The 20,881-nt window shown below is 49.6% G+C and overlaps 2 protein-coding genes across 6 annotated transcripts in view; one reads left to right on the top strand and one right to left on the bottom strand.

Annotated features, from left to right (window-relative positions):
* The window catches only part of ARID3B (AT-rich interaction domain 3B), a 32,750-nt gene extending 14,160 nt beyond the window's left edge, over positions 1-18,590 (bottom strand). Inside the window, exons 1-4 of one of the 4 annotated variants that reach the window (XM_017816907.1) lie at positions 18,514-18,590; positions 14,830-15,512; positions 7,000-7,071; positions 5,305-5,377 (exon numbers count right to left, since the gene is read on the bottom strand). In XM_017816907.1, the coding sequence (XP_017672396.1) occupies positions 5,305-5,377; positions 7,000-7,071; positions 14,830-15,423 (739 nt within the window). In that variant the 5' untranslated portion in view covers positions 15,424-15,512; positions 18,514-18,590. Of the gene's footprint in view, positions 1-5,304; positions 5,378-6,999; positions 7,072-14,829; positions 15,513-17,966; positions 18,053-18,411 lie in introns of those variants that run through there. The other 3 variants (XM_017816909.1, XM_017816908.1, XM_017816910.1) reach the window with 3 other exon arrangements.
* A 9-nt stretch (positions 18,591-18,599) lies between these two features.
* Positions 18,600-20,875, top strand: LOC108498335 (actin, cytoplasmic type 5). Of its 2 annotated transcripts, none has more exons than XM_017816911.1 (2): positions 18,600-18,716; positions 19,660-20,875. In XM_017816911.1, the coding sequence occupies exon 2, from the start codon at positions 19,670-19,672 to the stop codon at positions 20,798-20,800; it is 1,131 nt and encodes a 376-aa protein (XP_017672400.1). In that variant the 5' UTR covers positions 18,600-18,716; positions 19,660-19,669; the 3' UTR covers positions 20,801-20,875. The 2 variants fall into 2 exon arrangements, with proteins under 2 accessions (XP_017672400.1, XP_017672401.1); XM_017816912.1 differs by having other exon boundaries at positions 18,619-18,727; positions 19,659-20,875.
* Positions 20,876-20,881: the final 6 nt, after the last annotated feature.

The following is a 20,881-nucleotide window of genomic DNA, read 5'->3' as shown; positions in this document are numbered from 1 at the left end:
CCCCCGCGGGAGCGGTGGTGGGTTCCCACGTGGACGACCTCAGAAACACGGGGATAAAACTCTTCTTCTCCAGGCAAGGAGAGGTAGAAACACACCTGGATATCTGCAGGGTCATCTCTTGAGTGCTGAGCCACTTCTGCAGGAGTTCATTAATCATTTAAAAAAGTGATGTTAAATTTGAGGGGGGAAGAGGAAGTCTCAGTGTAAGAAAGGATTTGAGAAGAGCAGGATTTGAGACACAAACATCCAGTTTCGGGGGGTTGGAGAAACGTGACAGAATTCAACACCTCAGTCTGCAGGGGAAACGAGAAAAAAAATGCCTCTGACTCCATCACTCAGTTCTGTACACCCAGAGAGGAGCACCTGAGACTCGGATCCTCACCTACAGCAGGTGGAATCACCTGAATAAGCTACAGAAAGATGGATGCAAAGCAACAACACTCAATAACTTCACATTAATTTCCTCTGCACCCTGCCCAGTGCCAACCCAGTTCACAATCAAACATTTCAGCTGCTCGAACATTCCCCACCCTGACTAAATTTAAAACAAATCTCCTGTAAGCCAGAACCAAGCAAACTCCTCACACTATTTTCCCATTAATTACAGCCACAGCTTCCAGTATGATTTTTCTTTGAAGCTAAAGCAACATTCACTCTAAAACACCATTTTCATCAGCTTAAAATCAAGGGATAATTCATTATTTGAACTGTAATGTTTATTTTCCCAGAAAAGATTTTTTTTTTAGATCTTTGCAAAAGGCAGCTTACAGGCTTTTTCCAAATTAGAGAAAAAACCTGTCATATCTGCTTGTAATGAATGTTTTGATGTATAAAAAACAGGGAGAAAATCTGGGTCTTATGGGAAAGACCTGCTGACAACTGTTCCTAAATTATTGGAATTGGCAGGTAAACTCCCCAAAATATCAATTTCTGGTGGAGGCTTAGTCACCAACTTAAGGTTGATCATCATTAAGTCAACTTAAGGTTGATCATCAAGGCACTCTCTGCAACATTTTTGGGATGCTAGAGGGAACCCTGTTTCAGGGATGGGATTCCTCCCCAGAGGAGCTGGATTCATGTTGTTTGGAGACCCCAGGCACCTGGTTTTGTGCTTGTTTCAAATCCTACCATCATTTCCAGGTGTGTAAGTACATGCAGTGGTGGATTCTGTTCACAGGCACTTAAAGAATTGACGAATGTAACCAGAATGGCAGTTCCCTCCACAAATTAAGGAAAAATCATTCTTTCAAACAACAGAAAGGAAAAACCTAAAATATTTCATGGATCCCCGTTGCACTCCACTTGCACAAGACACAGGTCACCATTTTTCTCACTCTATGTCAGAACAGGTGACCAAAGAGGCTCTTAAGGGAAGTACAGGAGGCAGAGATGTAGCTGTGTACAAATCAAAGGGTTTGACAGGGAAAAACACTTTTCCTGGTTCGTTGGGACCATCCAGAAGAAACCTATGCGGTGTTTCAGGTGGGAATTTTCCACTGCAGAGCATCACCTGCTGTTTAGGGAGGCATTTGCTGCAGCACTAAGCAGGTAGCACGAGCAAAGGATGCTGAGAATTTATGTCTATTGATGTCTCATTTAGAGAACTACATTGCTTAATTCAGAGTCAAAAATATCTCCGGAGGATCAAAAGAAGAAACGTGGAGAATTGAATCAGTGGAAGAATGAAGCGTATTCCCTAAACAGACATTGCATAAACAACCACTTGGCCTAGAGATAAAAGAATCCATCAGTAAATGCTGCTGTCAATCCCCTGGATTTGTTGTATTTCCACATCCAAAATGCTCAGCCGGAGCATACAACAGCAGGAAAACATTAAAACCACACGGTCAGGCTTACAAAGCCCCTTCTATGTATGTACACATCAAGCACCAGAATGGTCAAGCCATCTGGGAAAACCTGGGTCACACAGGAACCTTGAACAGAATTAGTAGAGCTGTACAATTGCAGACATTTTATGAGGGTTTCACAAAGGCAGGACTTCAAATGAACAAAGCAGTTTCCCTGGAAAGGAGCCTTTCCTAATACACCACAGCACACGCTCAGAGCTCCTCCCCAGCAAAGCTCTTCTCTAGAGGAATGTCTTGCACGATCACTGATCCTTCCAGGGACGTAACAATCCCACTGCTCCAAAGTGGGAGATGCCAAAGCTGAGCTGAGTAAGTGAACTTGCCCATCTGGCTATAGACATTTCTGTAATAAAATTATTTCAGTTAATACAAAAGATGTGGGAACACAAGATACCCTGAGTTATTGGAAGGGACGCACTTAGGGCACTTATTAAACTGCTCCTGCCTGCAGTGTCTTCAGAGGCAGGTGGAACAAATCCAGCTTCCGTGCCTGTGATGCAACTCACTCCACAGTGCACTAACAGGGAATCCTCAGTCCGTGCCCTCATGCAGCAGGATGTCAAAAATATATCATGGAACGGTTTGGGTTGGAAGGGACCTTAAAGCCCATCTTGTTCCACCCCCTACCATGGGCAGGGACACCTTCCACCAGCCCAGGTTGCTCCAAGGCCCGTCCAATCTGGCCTTGAACACTTCTGGGGATGGGGCAGCCACAGCTTCTCTGGGCACCCTGTGCCAGGGCCTCAGCACCAAATACAGCTCTGAAAACCAAACCTCAAGGCTCAGTGTGCCACAAGACAGCAGATGAGCAATGGAGATGGAGGGAAGGCACTGCTCAAGCTGTTTATCCCTTCTCAGTGCCAGGAAAGACAACCTTTGCTGCGAGACTGTGGGAGAAGTGAGGAAAGGGAAGGTGAAAGTGGGGATACATGTCCCAGCACTGCTTTGAAGCCAGTCCTGCACACCAATCGCTCCCTTCAGCCACGCTCCCTCCTCTCCCCATCTGCCCCTTCAATCACAGCCATGGTGGGACTCATTCCCCTAAACACATCCAAGGAATAAAACACCCAACAAAGGAAGAGTTACAGCTTCCCTCTCATCTCCCTCTTCCATCATTATTGCTGCTGAAGGGCCATTTTATCACTTGCAGCTGCAGTCATTCAGCGACAACCTGCTGTGCTGGGAGGCAGAGGAGACCTGCACATTTGATCTGCATTAAGGCTGTTTCATGGCTTCCCATTTCGAGATACATTCCTAAAGCAGCACCAACAACCAAACCTTTTCATCCCTCCAGCTCCTCGGTAGCTCCTGTGAAATCTCTCATTTATCTTTCACATCGGGCTTGGTTTGGTTCAGCGTCAGTTTGTGATCTGTGCCCCAAATCCATCAGCCCCAAACAAGGGCTGGCGCTTCTCTGGCTCCTCCTGGACAGCAGCAAATCCCTGTTTTTACAGCAGCAATGTTTTTATTGGCAGAGCTGCTTTCCATCCCCTTCAGACACGAGGTGCAAATTAAGCAGCTCTTCACACGTACCAGCTAAGAAACACAGCACTTTGCTCTCAGGTGCAAGGAGCCCACGTTGGAGCCAAATTTGTGGGGGCTTTCTCAGAACAAGGAAGCTGTTCAGCCTTGGGTTAGGATGTTTGCTGGCCCATAAAGCAAGGGGAGGAGAAATGAGGCCTGAATCCTTATCATTATTCCATGATAGCTTTGCTGCAAAGCTCTCAAAACAGGACACAGTGGCTATACCCACCTGCTTACTAGAAAACCAAAACCCTGGGAAGAGCAGGAGTGGGAAAAACAGACACACAGCTTCTAAAAAGATATGTCAAGTCAAAATATTTCTTCTGCAGGAAGACACAACAGCTCAGATTAAGGACAGAGGAGAAGCCACCTCCCATAGCTCAGCATATCCCTGTCCAGTTCTCCCACCAACCTGAGGGAACTTGGCTCCCTGGAGTCCTTCTGCCTTTTTATTTTTGAGGTGCCCACGTAAAAAGCAGGCCCATAAGTGCCTTGTGTACCCTGAGTTCAAGCCAGTCCCCCAGAGCAGGGCCAAACCTTTCCAGCCCCTCTGGCAGAGGCTCTCAGCATCTCTTCCCCATGGGTGCAGAGCTCTTCTATTTCATTATCAGCCTACCGGCAAGCAGGAAAAACGAGGGAGTCTCCAGAAAACAAACACACTTGGAAATACCCAGCTGATTAAAAGCTAAACTCCTCCAGCAACCAGCTGGTGACCAGCTCAGCCCTGGCTCTGTGAACGTGTCAATTATAAATAATTAAAAGGGAATAGGAAGGAGACACTGAAGTATTAAGCAGATTTCTCTCCAGGCATCTGGAGGTTTTTGTTGCTGCCAATCACACCCTGCAGATTGTTGTCCTGTCTCTCAGTCACCAGCCCTTACCTGAACAAGGGAGCTCAGGTTAACATTTGCAAGGAAATTAATTAATCCTGGTTATGCCTCTGCACATGAAAGCCAAAAATATCAGCAAAAACCCCAGCTCTTAATTTTTAATAACTTGTAAGCATAACCTCAAATTGCTGGAGAGAAAAAAATCCACACAAGTCAGCTATGTGGTAGGTGAAACGGACATAGCTATGAAGAGCAATATTGGACAGCCCTCCCTCCACTTGTGATCCAGCCTCCTGGAGGGACAGATCTGAAGATGCAGAGTTCAAAAGACAACTGGCACCCTTGGAGGGGTAAGAAGAGAGCACCACAAATGTTCAGAGAGGAATATTTTATACCATACCCCACAAATAAATACATGTTAATTATGAACAGTTTGCAATGGGAACTGAATTTTGATAACTAGGGGACAGAAAGAGTCTTGTGTGACATCCCAGAGACTTCACACAGCATCCCCACTCCTGTAGCAGGGAGAGATGCCAGTTGCTGACACCAAGGGGAGCAAGGGGAAGGAATATGAGCAAGTCTGCACTTCCGCGCTCCGTTACACAGAATTCCTAACTGGAAAGCTGACACACTGGGAATCCACAGGAAAAGGTGGCTTGGTGTCCATTTTCCCAGTGCCCAGCTTGCATGTCAGTGCAGTGACAGTGGCTGTGAAGGCATTCATACACGCCACTGAAATCAAACACGAGACATGTCAACTGAAAGGGAGACCAGGGAATTCTCAGTGCTACTCAGCCTTGCTTCAAAAGTCCTCAGGGATTTGGGGACCTTCAGTGCAGGGAGATCATCAGTTTTGGGTAGGAGGGTAAAGAAATAGTGCCTGTGGAATTAAGTTACCGGGCAGAAGATCTTTCCTACTGCACTCCTCATCTCCCAAGAGAAACATCTCAAGCCTCAGCTCTGCTCTTCCACCTGATCTGCCAGTTCAAGGCCTGGATTTGTTCTTTCAAACTCAGGAGGGAAAAATTCATTCCCCTGTCCTATTTTGCTCATTGAGTTCAAACAAATGCTCAACTCACCCCTCTTCTGCATGAAAATGAAGAGATCATCCAGGAACTCTTTCCGCTCAGGATCACTATCCAGTTCATAGAGCTGGGGGGAAAACAAATAAAAATGAAGGTACAATCCACAATGAGAAAATAAAGTGATATTGGCTTCTTCCAGTGTGTGATCTGTGTTTGCACTGCAGGAGTGAAAGGAAACCACAGGCAAAGAGGAAAAACAAGGAAAGATTCCTGAGCAACTCTGGCCAGGGCTGCAGTGACACTCCGAGGACCCTCACCATACCCTGCCTTGCTCAGCCCCTCAGTAACTCATCCAAGTACAGAGACTGGCATCCCAAAGGGAAGAGGATTTCCAGAATCATTAAGCTTAGAAAAGACCTCCAAGATCATCAACTCCAACCTTCACCTCAGTTAACAGCACCACTAGTGAGCCACTAGTGAGGGTTTGAAGCCACCTGGAGGAAAAGGGGACAGAAGCTATGAAGGCAGGTTGGAAAGGAAGAGGAGACAACCAAAAGGAAGGTGACAGTGGTTTGGGGCAGATCAGTGGTACCTTTGTGGCATCAGAGAGGTAAAACTTCTCTGCAGTGCCTCCTAAACTCACAATTCCCTCCTTCAAGGATTGTCACATAAGTGCTAAACTCCAAGTGCCTTGAAGGAGGAGATGAAAGAATAGACCTTTCCTGTAACTACTAGTGACTGTAAGGGAAGGCTCCTCTAAACAAACCAAAAGCCTTCAAAAATATCAGGAGCCACCCTAGAATCTAGTTGCTGCAGAAATACTTTTTACCAAAAGGCTTAAAACCTCCAAGCAATTAAAATAAAGTTCCATAGACACTGTATTCCAAAAGAGAGGAACTATATGTGAGCATTATCCCCTCATTTTTCAGAAGGGGCAGACACGAGTGTCATCTTACAACCACTTCTGGAATAGAAAAAGTCTAATTTTCACCTATCAAGAACCCTGTGAGGCCAAAAAGTGACAGTCTGGAAGGGCTGAAGTGAGGCTCTGAGATCCAGGGGGATACAGAACAAGACAGAAGACAAAGCTGTACATGAAGAATTTAATTCCTTCTCTTGTTTGCATCGAGGAACAACCCTGCAACACCCTAGGGAATTTTTTTTCCTGGTTGTAGCTACTCTTGTGGAGCAGCTCGATGGAAAAGCAAAGATTCCTTGGGAAATACATATTTCAGCCTCCCCTTAGGTGCTGCAAGCTACTTGGTATTCATCTAGTCCAAAGAAGAGGGGGTGCTTTTTGGGCTCATTTCCTGGGAAGCTCTCCTTTCTCACCCAGCTCTGGGAAGAAAACACCCCGGTGTGTTTGCAGAACAATTATCTGCCCCAGCAGAAAGGGCCAGCTCAGTCTAAAATGAATCCCTGCAGCTGATGTGACACACAGATGCCACATTCAAATCTATGAGCACAGGACTAAGCAGCTTTTAGAAACAAAATATTCTCCTTTCAGATGGAGAGGACCAAAATTTTAGAAGTCAAAAGCCTGGTTATTAATTCTTAGTTCAAACTACAATCCAGTGACTAAAGGCAACAAAATAGCAGGTTCGTAGGCAGAGCTGCAGGACAAAACATCCTTCTTACAAATTCACCATAGAGCAATAGTGAGGGCTCTGTGGTCACCCCCCCGTCATGGATCAGGGGAAGAATTCCCAGAAGTTACCCCTTCCTTGAAATCCTCATGATCAGACTGACCTTGGCAAAGTCTCGTGAGATTTCTCTTCCTCGGCATCCATCACCATCATCACTCCAGGCCACGCTGCCATTCTAGGGAGAGAGAGAAACGAAAGGATGAAAGGATTCCCAGGGAATTTGTGGACAATCCCAGAAAGCTAGCAATGTGTATTTTGGGGCACAAAAATGTGCAAAAGCAGCTGCTGGCTTAGGCCAAGATGACGAGAAAGATGGGGAGCATTCGTGTATTTGTCACAGCCTGTTTTCCTGGGATCTCTGACACTCACACAAAATGGGAAGTGGCATTTTGCCTTCCAGGCAGCTGCTGAAGGTAAGGCAAGTTTTCCAGCTCTAAGGCTTTTTTTCCCCTCCACAGAAATTATCTCCAAAGTGTTGTCTTGATGCCAGGGAAAACCTTTCTAGAGGGAAGTCCTCAACACCTCCAACAGCCACGTTCCTTCATCTCCTAAAGAGAAGGATATTAACTCCCCTCTAGCAGGTGCTCTGCTGTAATGAAGTCCAACACCTAGAGAGATGCTGCTTTTGCTCCCCATGTCCATCTTTTTTCCCAGAACTCCCCTGGCATCCTTCCTTTCTATTCTCCTCATGACACTCAACACACTTGGAAAAGCCCTGCTACCCTCCCCCATGCTTGCCTACAAACCCACGACCAGAAAGAGGGAAATAATCCCTCTGGAAAGCTGCTTGCCAAGCCAGGACCCTTACTCCTGGAAGGATGTGGATTTTCCCCACAGAAATGGAAAGCTCAGCTTTGCTGGATTAAGGTTCATTCTTAGACATTAAAAGGATTAGTCTAGTTAGGCCTATTCCACTCAGTAAATCATCATTCTGGAATGACCACCAAGGTCTGGAAACCAGTATGGCAGCACCAGGACGATGGTGAAATATGGCCAAGCATCTTTACACCATCAACTCCATAAAGCTCCAGTGCAGCAGTTCCTGCAGAGCCACTCAAGGAAAGAGAAGAGCCAGATCCACCTGGCAAGGCAGGCTCGACTGCCCTGTCCTGATAAACACCAGGACAGAAAAGACAGCATGAGGTTTCAGCACCCCCAAAAACCACCCCATGGGAATTAGGGAGGTGCTCAGATATCCGAAATCTTGGAGTCATCTGGCTGTGACACACACATTGAATTACAAAGATGAATAGCTCTTGTCAAGGCCAGGCAAAGCTCCGTTTCCCCCTTTCAAACACACTGCAGTGAGCTGCCCTAATGCCTGCTGATTTAGTTTGAGCCAGTAATTCCTGCTGGAAAGTCAATTATCCAGTGAGTCCCATCAGCTGAAAGATATTTAATGGGGGATTATTGCCACTTCTGTTATGTCAGCTGTTTATTACAGCAGATCAATTCCCAGCCCTCTCTCTGTAGGAAGATATCTGAAGACTGGTTTTGTTCACAGGAGGATTCATCCATGTGTCCTTTCTCCTGGAGTCTCTCTCTCCAGCAGAGATTAAAACCACAGGTTTTTGGCTAATTATGGAAACATTCAGCTGCTCCTAAAACCCCACTGGCTGTTAACTTGGATCAAACCTAAGACAACACTCAGAATAAGACACAGTGGAAGAGAAAGGAGGAGGCAGCAGATATTTCCCATCCTCAACTTTACACACTCCAAGGCAAAAGGATTTGCAAAGGTGTTCAGTTTTCTGACCCTTTTCTTCGGCTGTTTCCTTCCCAAGTTTGGATTTGGCTATGGATCTAGACAGCAAAACTGCTTGTGGTGTTAAAATAGGTGCTCCAAGAAGCAAACCACTTGCTTCCATAGGGAATTTTTGGTCGAGAGCTTATTCCGCTATGTTTGAGGACAGGGACAAGAAAGAAGTGGGCTTAAAGGAGATAATTTGCTCCTGCCAGTGGGTTTGAACTCGGTATAATTTCCAGGAATAAAACTTTTAAAGGGATTAAAGACTCTTCAGAAGTTAAAAAGTTAAACAGAACAAGTTTTACTGGTTCTCTATGAAGAAAAAGTGTAATTAGAAGAGAATGACAAGGTTTGCTACAGAGAGTAAGCAGAATATATGCACCCTACTTCCCATAGCTCCATCCTGAGATTCTGGAGAGCACAGGAGCAATGCTCCCCCACACCTCGTTGAAGAAAAGGAGCTTAAAGTGAGCTGAAGCCATCAGTGTTTGGCCATATGTCCAGAAAATCAGGAGAGATGGATATCACCTGGCATGACACGGAGTGATCCAACGTGAGGGACAGTATTAGCATTTCCTCCTGTAGTAGCTGGAAAGGTTTAAAGCCAGCTTCCAATTCCCACATTAAGCTATCAGAGGAGATAAGGAGAGGGTTGCTCACCCACCTCAGTGCAAGGGTGGGCTGTGGAAATGTGGGGACAGAGCACAGGTTTGGTTTGGGGAGCAGAGCTGGCAAAGCCTCAGGCAAAGCACAGAATGTCAGCTCAGCAACAGGAATAAAGATGTGTTTATCCAGAGAACAGAGCACAAGCGCCAACAGGCCCTTTCCCAGGCCTCAGCTTGGATCTGGAGGGACTATTCCACTCACCAAAACCTTTGGGGCTGTGCCAAGGCTACAACCAGAGACACCAAATATCGGCAGTGGTTCAAACGGCAACTTGAGCACAGCTGGGACAGGTAAATCACTAAAGAGCTCCAGAGGTGTTCCAAACGCAGAATAAGCTCCATTCTGCCCAGCAAGAGAGCTCAGCAGGAGCTTTGGATCAAGCTTCCTTTCCATTCCTGCTTGGAAAACAAAAAGTTACCCTATGCTGAGCAGCCTCCTCCGCAGGAACGGCAGGAACCTGAGAAATCAATATATTCTCACAAGTCATTAAAAGACCTTTGTATAAGCCAGGCAATAGTGGCAGGAAGGAAAAAACACTGCTCAGAGAGGCAGATAATTCCCTGAGGAGACTACTGCCTCTCCCCCCACCCAAATCCAGGGAATTTGCTGATGTTTGACAAACAGCCCTTGCATTACCACGGCTCAGAATTTTCCTGGTTTCTCACAGAAGAAGGTGGTAGAGGTGGCACTGGATGTGCTCAAACCCCTGATGCAAAGGCTGAGAGGGAGGGCAGAGGTGTTGGGAAGGGTTGGCCAGCTTCCCAAGCTGCTGGCAGAGCCACGGAGTCTTCCCCGTGCCACAGACACCTCGGAGGCCACCAAAGCGCCCTGGGCCGCCCCCTCCCCAAGAGGCTGCAGGCCTGGCTTCAGGAGCAATTATATCTGCACCTATTTTAGGATTACTCCCTAACCACCTGGAATATCTTATTAGAGGGAAGCTCAGATGTCCAGAGCAATTTTGGTTTCCAATCCCACATTCAAGACCCAGAGTTAATCCTGAATTGCCGAGCAGACAGGAGATGACAAACACTGCCCTGCCTCGCCCAGCCCATTCTTTGGAGGACAAAAACCTTCCAAACAAGAGGAATAAAAACTTCTGGCATGAAACTCGAACTCCTTCTGCACCTCCTCGCTACAGAGCTTCAGTTTGGACAGAGGCTTTAGGCCAGGAATCTGCTGAAATATCCACTTAGGGGCGAGGTTGATCATTGCAGTGAACAAGAAAACCCCTCCCCTACCCCATGGGTTGACTGAAAGCACCGAGTCAATGGAAAGGTACAGGGGCAGCAATTTCAGGATTATCAGAGAATCCACAGAAATTCCTTTTGTGGGTAGAGTTAAGCCTTAGGAAGTGAAACAGATGCTATTATAAAGAAAACTGTTGTACTACAAAACGCCGATAAGATCAGGGCTGCTGCCCTGAGCTGCAAGTTCTCAAGCACAGGGAGCCAAGTTATAATTACTGCCTGCACAAGCTCTGCTGGAATTGGAATCAACCCTTCCCAGCTTTACTAATAACAGAGCTCGATTCAACATCCACGAGCTTCAAAGACGGGCTTTGAAAACATTTTAGTGATTTCAGGAATGGCAGGGAGGATGGGGAAGGAAAGAAAAGGAACGGGCTGAAGTTAAACTGATTAATTGCCTTTTTTTATTAAGTTTCGTTCGTGTGTTCCCATGACCTGGCAACTGTGGCACCAACACAATTCTCTGCCAAACAGGAATCTGCTTCCTCATCCTTAAGGAAAAGTTGGACTCTCTGTGAATGACTCCTATTCACAAACACTCAGAGGAATCATCTAAAACCTAAGTGACAAGAAGATTTGTTCAGTGCTGTATGGGGTGGGAAGAGAAATTCTCACTGCCACACTGAGAGTCACTTATTTACCCTGAAGTGAGAAAAACACAAGTGCAAGAAAAAAACACACATTCCAGCTCTCACCACCTCCTGTCTCCAGCATCAGCTTCAATTCCTACAAATTGGCACTGAAGGAGATGAGCTGCCACTATTCCTATAGATAAGTTTAGCACCTGAATAAATCCTAAAATGAGCCATATCTTCCTCAGGATATAAATGAGCTCACTTTCCTGCCTCCAGATCCAGCACAGCCACTGCAATATAACACACCTATGGAATTGTTTCTGGAGATGAAGACCTGAACCTAAATCATGAATTTCAAGAGAAGCAGCAACTGGCGATTTAAGAATTCAGATCTGTCCTTACAGCAAAAGAGAAACCAAATATTTAATACCAGTTATGCATGAAGAATCTCCTCCCAGTACATCATAAAAGGAAAAATACCCAGTGACACACAAAGGGAGCTAAAAATCCAACCTTGAGTCGGGCCCTGGATATCTCAAATAACCACAAGGCAAAAAGCACAGTGTGAAATGCCACTTTTTTATTCCTGGGACCTTCCCCTGCCTGGATTAACGAGTATCTCCTGGGCAATACCTCCACACACACCACTTGAGGCACATACTTAAGGTTATGGAATCCCAGCCACTCATTCCTGGACCCTGGAGCAAAAGCACGGTAATTATTTTAAGCTGACTTATCTTAATAAACACCGTGACCTTTGTAAAAGTTAGGTCAGGATTTTCAGGAGTGACTGGTGATTTCTGAGAATCTACTGTGAGACATCCCCAAAAACCAGACCACGAACCACTCCCTGGAAGTCTGTTGGCTGCTTTGTGGACACTTCCCTTGCTGCATGGAAGAAGGCCTGGAAACCCTGGCTTTATTTTTACGTCCCATGCAGGAATGTGTGTGCTGTAGTTACAGCCCTGACAACACTGCTCGGGTGGGAAAGGAGCTGGCAGCACCAAGCCAGTGGCTGTGCTCCTGCCTTTCCTACACGGCTCTTCCGGGAAACCAGAGGGATCACTGAGCGATGTGAGCACCCACGAGACGAGCACCCAACACCCAACCATCCACCAAAACCAACCTTTGCACCTGTGGAATTAAACCCTCATTTTTCTTCCCAGACAGGCAGCACCCAACACCCTTTTCCAGCAAGGCTGCGGGAGCCGTGATGGATTTCAGGGGATTCCAGCAAGTCGGAGGAGCGAGCTGAGCACACTCCCCCCAGCTATTCTTTCAGGACTGCAATTCCCTGACAAGCACCTCCACTCCCTTGTTGTTCTGTGCTGACAAGGTTCCCACCGCCCCCGTGCCATAAGCTGAGCCAGCTCTTTTGTCTGCTGGCTTGTCCTACAATTATTTACTTGGCTGTCCGGGACTGAACACAAGTGGCTTCATTTTCCTGGTTGCTTCCATCTCCATGTCACAGCTGTTACAGGCAATCTTAGCCTTACACTTCCAAGGGACATTTTTCTCCAAGGCATGGCTTTCAGAAGAACAAGCCACACTTGAAAGGAAGAAATAAAGTGACTTTTCCCCACTTTTTCACAGGCACCAGCCTGGGAATTATGCATCCTGGGAATACCACCAGAGGTGGGAGTAGGAGTGGTGATTAGCCTCCAGCAAAACTGAAGCTGGAAAAAAGACTAGTTCAGGAATCTTTTGGAAGCAAACTGGAGAACACAGGCGCTTCTGTGTTTTATTCTAGGTTTTCTGCCCAACACAACCAATTTAGACAAAGAGCAAAGATAAAATCCAAGTATCTTTAAAATATACCTTGGAAATTGAAAATTTCAAGCAAGGCAGCTTGAAAGCTTTGTTGAGCTTTAAGTGGTCAGTCCACAGTTCCTCCACACAACTCTCCCCCTTTCCTGCCATGCCAGTCACCCCAGTTTATTCCCCACACACCCCCTGCTCCCCAGCTCTAAACTGGGATTCAGCAGTTCAGGTTTTCCTGCCTGGAATGCAGACTCTGCTGGGGAGTGCAAACAGGCTGATATGCAGCATTTGCCCTGCCCAAGGGGAATATTCTGCACCAGCATCACCAATACTGGGCACTTCAACTGGCCTTGTGGGCACAACACCCCACCTTAATCACATCATTCACCAGCACAACCATGGATCTAAGGCACTCCATCTCCAGTGGCTGTGCCAGGAGACAATATTCTGGGATGACATGAACCTGCCCACTCCTTGCCATGCTTTCCCACCATCCAGAACTGCTGTAGCACAGCACACCCGTCCTGTTCCTTTATAATCCGCTCCTTAACTCAATGTCCATGAATTCCTCCGATTCCTTCCTTTCCTGTCTGCCTCCCCAGCAGTAAATCAGATTAACACAGCAGTAAGAGTTTTTCTTTTAAGTTTTTCCTGGTGAAGATTTGTGCACTTTAGCTCCCAGAATAAACTGGCCTGAAACCAGACTAAGCTGCGACCTCCTCCCAAAATGCTGGATCAGTGCAGGGGCGGGCCAAAGGACTGGAGCAGCATTAGTGCACAGTATGCCAATTGTAGAATAGTGTTTTATTTCTCTTTTTTTTATTACTCTACATCAGCTAAGACCAGCTCTGGCTGGTCTTGTGGTCATTTGCCTTCCCAGGACCACCAGTAAGATCTGCAGGCTCTCACAGGAGAAGCAAGAAGCACCAGCTGAGCAAGAAATAAAACCAACCACAGACTCATGCCAAGGTTATTTGGCTTTTTTAAGAAAGTGATCTGTTAACACTCGAGCCCTGCCTCCTGTTCTCCACCCAGAGCCCTGAAAGAGGAAGTTTACACCACTCCCATCCAGTAAATTCTGAAGCAATGGCCCCTTGACCAACAAACCCACCTCATTTCCCTACAACAGCTTGAGCAACTCTCTTTTCTCAACCCAACCCCTCTTGTGAAGCAAACACAGAGAAAAAAACAACAGTAACTGGTTGCCTGCTGCATCCCCTGCACGTTTTATAGCACCACCAGTGCCACTGTCATTCACCTGGCAACTCTGAGGAGTTCCTGCCACGTGCACTAGTGTAGGAACACCCAACTGGTTTGCAGGAACAGCCAGGTAGGAAGACCACAGTAATCCATTGAAATACCCACTTACAACACAGAAAATAATTCCATGATCCTCTGGCATTTATCTACAAGTAGTAGTAATTCTTTAGTCAAACACAGAATTAACCTCCTACCAAGCAGCAGCAAGTTGGCTTCTTTCTGCCTTCCCACACAGGAAACATAAAGTGGGTCTGACTCCCAGGATCAGTGGCAGGACACTCTTCCCTGCCTGCCCACACTACCACCCAGAAATCCAAAGTTCCAGCATCCCAGAGGTCTGACACGAAGGGGTTGTAGATGTCAAATGAGAAATAACTCGAGTGAGATGTTGCACCAAAAATGAATACACCACCAGGCTGTTCCATTTGGATTGCCCCACAAATCCCTCCCTACAAAGGTTCTCACAGACTGAGGGATTCCTATATCCCAAGCTGGAAATCAGTAAAGCAAAGTTCTTGTGGAATCTCTTTATAAAAGAATAAACCCGGAAGCGCACACCAAGGAAGCACTGCCCTCCAAAGTGCTTCCAAGTGCTTGTAGCAGGACACTGGGCTAAAAAAAATCGTCAGGTTGAATGAATACAGTCATTTTCAGGAGGAAGGAATGTTAGCACTGACCTGTTTGAGCTGCTCGTCCAAGCGCCAGTTCGGGCGTCCCGCCGGGGACCCGGAATGCAGCTGCTTAGTAGTGTCTTTACCCTGTTCTTCTTTGCCCTGCTGCCCCCCCCGCTGGTGCCCTGGAGCTGGGAGAGGATTAGAGGTAGAGGCCACTCTTTGGTTGGGATGGGCAACTTTGGGAGCACGGAAATACTTCAGAGCAGAGCAGCTTTCCTTCCCCGTCACGTCAGCGCCATCCAGCTCGCTGCCTTCCAAACCGCCTTCTTCCTCCTCCTCCTCGTCCTCTTCCTCTTCTTCTTCCTCTTCTTCCTCCTCCTCCTCCTCGTCGTCAGGCTCAGAATTCATGCTGCTCTGATCGAAAGCCCGGGCGGCTCCCGGCGGAGGTGGGGCTCTGGCCAGGGGAGCGCCGGGCGGTGCGGCCGGAGCGCGGCTGGCCGCGGCCAGGACGGCGCGTTGCACCGCCAGCTGCTGCGGGAACGGCACCTGCGCCTCCCGCAGCTGCCGCTCCCGCCGCTCCCGGGAATCCATCTGCACGGCCGGCTGCTGCTGCTGCTGCTGCTTCTGCAGCTGCTCCACCACAGCTTCCAGCTTCATCCCGCAGTTCGCATGGCTGGGAAAAGAGGGGGGCGGCTCCGGCTTTATCCGGCAGGGTTCAAGCCCCGACCTTGGGAGACGGGTAGAATCTGAGAGAGAGACAAATATTTGTCCGTATGAATATAAAATGCTTTCATCTTTTCCCCAGGAAGAGGATAAATAGAGTGCAAAGCCAGTGCTCTTTCCTGTGCAGGAGACCGTGAAACAATCAGCTCCATGTTTAACAGCCTCGGGCTCCAACTTGCATTCAATTTTCAGACTGTTTAATTGTATTTTCGAGCCGAACACATTTGCCGGGACCTCACCCTCCTATACCCCAAAGACACCATCTGAAATGCCTTTGTCCATGGGCCCAGTCACAATCCTTCCATGCTTCCTAAATAATTACTTTTGAAAGGTTAGGTGCAGGGTTTGGTGCTCCTAAAATGCTACCTTAAAAGGAGATAGCCGGGATGATAAGCTTTGATCATATTTATATTAAAAACCAGGCAGGAATCTGTTGCACACCTTTATTGCTAAATTCTCCTGTGCTTTCATTGCATTACAAAATCCTTGACTTTTTATACTTTCTTTATATCTCTTTATATCTTTCTTTTAAAAATTAAATTTATTTAAGCATTATTTTTCCCAAGGAGATGGAGACGAGACTACAGCAAAGACCGCAGAGCACCAAGCAACTCCTGCCTCTGGATCCTGGAGTTTCAAGGCCCATCCATGTCCTCCCTTCAATTTTCCCAGCCTAAGGACCCAAGAGCTTTCCCAGCTCTCCATTTTGACCTGCTGAGCCAGCACTTGAGCAAAGACCAACAGAACAGACCACAGCTGGAAACACAGCTCTGGATAAATCCTGGAAAGACAACTGCGCCGTTAATCCCCGACCGTTAAAATGACCGTGTGTATTTTGGACTTTGTGTCACCAACAGGCCCTGCTGACAAAGACTGCTCTCCTCGGGGTGAAAAGATGATTAAACAGATCCCACTTGCTGCCCTTCAAGGTTCATTGATATCAAAATACAGCCAGCTTGGAGAAACAAAGGAAAAGCCAACTACAAACAAGCTCCAATCTCCTGCCACCTCCCACTACCCTGTTTACAGCCAGCACGGGGCTACTCAAGCTACACAATGGAAGAAAGAGATTATTTTGCTAAAAAATGTTTCAAAGCAGGCACAATTCTGCTCTAAAGTAACTAATAACCTACCAGACAGCAGTTTCCAAAGTGAAAGACAACTTCCAGCATCCCTAGATGGTCAGACAGCATCTCTTGTACTAAGTGCTATGCCCCCAACTCATTTGTCTCTCTCTCTCTCTCTCTCTTCCCTAAATAATCATGCCAAATTCATTTTCCCCTGTGCAAACTCTTCACTAAGTAACAATGGAAATTAAAAGCCTGGCAGGTGCAGTTGCATTTTTACCTGGCGTGGCTTCAGCTTGCAAGTGCAACACCATCAAGTGGATTAGTATATCAGGAGCAATACCCTGCACTACCTGGCAGCTGGGAAGAGCCTGGGACTCCCCGGGAAGGCACAACGCACCATCTGTCCTTGCTCCACACGAGAGCTGGTGTGGGTGTCGCAACAGCCACCACAAAGCAGCACAGGAACCCCCAGCCCACACCTTGGTGGGCATTGTGGCACCCAAGGTGTCACCCGCCCTGCCCGGGGGACACTCGGCAGGGCAGGCACCGGGACACTGGGAGCACCTCAGGGACCTGGAGGGTAATAAACGACCTGAGACTCGCAGAGCAAACACACCTCAGGGGCAGCGGCAACACCCAGGAATGCGGCGCCCGCGTTTCCTGGAGCTCAGGTACAACGGCGGGACAGGGCACGGCAGGGCTGGTGCTGGGCTGCATCGCTGCCTCACGCAATCACAGAGTCACAGAATCAGCCGGGTTGGAAAGGACCTCCGGGATCATCAAGTCCAACCCTTGATCCAACCCCGCCGTGGTTCCCAGACCGCGGCACTGATGCCACATCCAGTCTCATCCTAAAAACCTCCAGGGATGGAGAATCCACCACCTGCCTGGGCAGCCCATTCCAATGGCTGATCACTCTCTCTGTAAAAAATTTCTTCCTAATATCCATCCTAAACCTCTCCTGGCACAGCTTAAGACCATGCACTCTTGTCCTACTGCTGGTTGCCTGGGAGAAGAAACCGATCCCCACCTGGCTACAACCTCCTGTCAGGGAGTTGTAGAGAGTGAGCTCTCCCCTGAGCCTCCTCTTTTCCAGGCTAAATCCTCCCAAGAGGGGTGGATTTGAGGTACAGCAAATACACCCACGGCAAGTATCACCGCTGTGCTGGACAGACAGCAAGTTTGCAGCCAGTTTTACATCAAGAAGGAGGTGGTTTGCTGACAGAAAACAGTTAAACCATAATTTCAGGACGGGATTTGAGGTGACAACTTGGAGTTGGGGCTCAAATCATTAAACCATTCCAGGTTTTAAGAGCCTGAGCATGGATATTCCCTTCCTTCTTGTGTCTCTGCCTTGACTTTGGTGTCTCCCCTTTACTTTCTGTGTCCCTCCCTCAGCTCTTGTGCCTCTCCCTTGTTTTTTGTGCTCCCCTTCGCTTTCCGTGCCTCTCCCCCGCCAGGGTAGGGCCAGGACTCGCTTTAACCACCCAGGGCTTTTAACCCCTGGGAGAGCCCTTCAATTAAACAGCCCCTTGATTTCAGTTTTTAACGAGCTCTTCAATTAAACAGTCCCTTGATTTCAATTTTTAACTGGCTCAGTTAAGGAACCGCCCGCCAGCGGCGCTTGGAAAGAGCTCTTTCCAAGCGGGAACTGCCGGAAAGAGTTAAAGCCGGAGCCGAGCAGCACCGACACCTACGGGGGCTGGTAAACAACTCCATCAACGACCCACCCCGTCCGGCGGGGACCCGAAACCGCCGCTCACCGCCCTCAAGGGGGAACACGGGAGCTGTGCCGCGACCCCCAGAACAGCACCCCACCGACCCCGCAAACTCCCACCCTGCACCCCCTTACCTCCCGTGGCGGGTCCCGCCGGTCCCTGCGCGGCCGCTTCGGCTCCTCCTCCCCTGCCCTCCCTTCCTCCTTCCCTTCCTGCCCCTCCCGCCCCTTCCTCGCCCGGGCGGAAGCGGCGCGGCGGGGGCGGTGCGCGGCGGCGGAAGCACCCGCCCAGCTTCCGGGAGCGGCGGGGGCCGAACGGGAGCCAATAAAACAGCGCAGCGCCGGTCGGCTTCCGGTTCCGGCGGCTATAAAGGCGCGCGCACGGTGCCAGTGCGGGCAGTCGCTGAGGAGACGCCGTGGGTTCGAGGGCGGGGCTGAGGGTGAGCGGGGGCCCCGGGAGTCCCGTGTCTGGGAGGGGGCTCCATATCTGTTTGGTCCTTCGAGGAGGGTTCTAAGGATCCTCCTCTTAGGGAGGGTTAGGGCTCTCCTTGTGTCTGTTTGGGCTTTCAGAGGGGGCTGAAGGATCCCTTGCGGGGCTTAGGGATCCCGGCGTGTCTCTTGGGGCCCTCAGGGTGGGGTTGGTCTCCCCCACTGGGGCCCTCATGGGAGATTAGGGGTCCCCCATATCCGTTCGGGCCTTGAGGATGGGAGTAGTCCTCTGCTCGGGCCGGGTTAGGGGTCCCTTGCATCTGCCCGGGCCCTCGGGGGGGTTGAGGTCGCCCGGTGGGCTCAGTGTTCGTTTGAGCCCTCGAGGAGGGGGCTTTGGGGTCCTCCCACTTCTGTTTGGGCCCTCGAGGGGGTTTTTAGGGGTCTCTCCATGTATGGGGCCTGGGAGGGTACAAAGGGGAGGGCTTTATGTTGGGGGTCTTTGCTTCCTCACGTCTGTGGTAAAGGTGTGTGTGTAGGTGTGTGGGGGGTCCCCGATGGCCCACTTTGATCCCTGGGGAAGGAACAGGAATCATAGAATCCTGGGATGGTTTGGGTTGGAAGGGACCTCAAAGCTGATCCCGTTCCAACCCCTTGCTGTGGGCTGGGACAGCTTCCACTAGACCTGTGTTTGTTTTCTCAGACACATGTATCTATGTGTATTTTGAGGGAAGAAACAGATAAAATAGGCATCTTCCTACATTACTCCACAGACCCCTCAGAGCCTAATTTATAAGAGCCCTACATATTCCCTTTCATGTCAGAGGGGGGCTCCTTCAGCACTGCTCTTGGGGCTCCCTGCTGTATTAAACCCCTTCAGCACCTGGGGGTCTGTGCTGTCCCTGCTCTGTCCTGTCTGGGCAGCAACTGATGGCTCCCTGTCCTTCCTGCCCGCAGGGCGGTCGGGATGGCGGACGAGGAGATTGCTGCCCTCGTGGTGGACAACGGCTCGGGCATGTGCAAGGCTGGGTTCGCGGGGGATGACGCGCCTCGTGCTGTGTTCCCCTCCATCGTGGGGCGGCCCCGGCACCAGGGCGTCATGGTGGGCATGGGGCAGAAGGACAGCTACGTGGGGGATGAGGCGCAGAGCAAGAGGGGCATCCTCACGCTCAAGTACCCCATCGAGCACGGCATCGTCACCAACTGGGACGACATGGAGAAGATCTGGCACCACACCTTCTACAACGAGCTGCGCGTGGCCCCCGAGGAGCACCCGGTGCTGCTCACCGAGGCCCCCCTCAACCCCAAGGCCAACCGGGAGAAGATGACCCAGATCATGTTTGAGACCTTCAACACCCCAGCCATGTATGTGGCCATCCAGGCCGTGCTGTCCCTCTATGCCTCTGGCCGCACCACCGGCATCGTGATGGACTCCGGGGATGGCGTCACCCACACGGTGCCCATCTACGAGGGCTACGCCCTGCCCCACGCCATCCTGCGCCTGGACCTGGCCGGCCGCGACCTCACCGACTACCTCATGAAGATCCTGACGGAGCGGGGCTACAGCTTCACCACCACAGCCGAGCGGGAGATCGTGCGGGACATCAAGGAGAAGCTCTGCTACGTGGCGCTGGACTTTGAGCAGGAGATGGCCACGGCCGCCTCCTCCTCCTCGCTGGAGAAGAGCTACGAGCTGCCCGACGGGCAGGTCATCACCATCGGCAACGAGCGCTTCCGCTGCCCCGAGTCCATATTCCAGCCCTCCTTCCTGGGCATGGAGTCCTGCGGCATCCACGAGACCACCTTCAACTCCATCATGAAGTGCGACGTGGACATCCGGAAGGATCTGTACGCCAACACCGTGCTGTCCGGGGGCACCACCATGTATCCCGGGATCGCTGACCGGATGCAGAAGGAGATTACGGCGCTGGCCCCCAGCACCATGAAGATCAAGATCATCGCCCCGCCGGAGCGCAAATATTCCGTGTGGATTGGTGGCTCCATCCTGGCCTCCCTCTCCACCTTCCAGCAGATGTGGATCAGCAAGCAGGAGTATGATGAGTCCGGCCCCTCCATCGTCCATCGCAAGTGCTTCTAGAGGGGCTGCTGGCAGCCACCCTGGGCTGTCCCTGCTGGGATGACCTCCTCCTTCCACGTTGGACCAGAATTGTCCCACTGT

This window comes from Lepidothrix coronata, unplaced genomic scaffold (genome assembly GCF_001604755.1).
Source record: "Lepidothrix coronata isolate B3197 unplaced genomic scaffold, Lepidothrix_coronata-1.0 Scaffold58, whole genome shotgun sequence".
NCBI classification, from domain to species: domain Eukaryota; kingdom Metazoa; phylum Chordata; class Aves; order Passeriformes; family Pipridae; genus Lepidothrix; species Lepidothrix coronata.
Note: the sequence above shows the minus strand (reverse complement) of the source record. Positions and strands in the feature narration are given on the sequence as shown.

Coding starts and splice junctions, on each gene's coding strand:
- LOC108498335 (XM_017816911.1), top strand. CDS start 19,670: ATGGCGGACGAGGAGATTGCTGCCCTCGTGGTGGACAACGGCTCGGGC.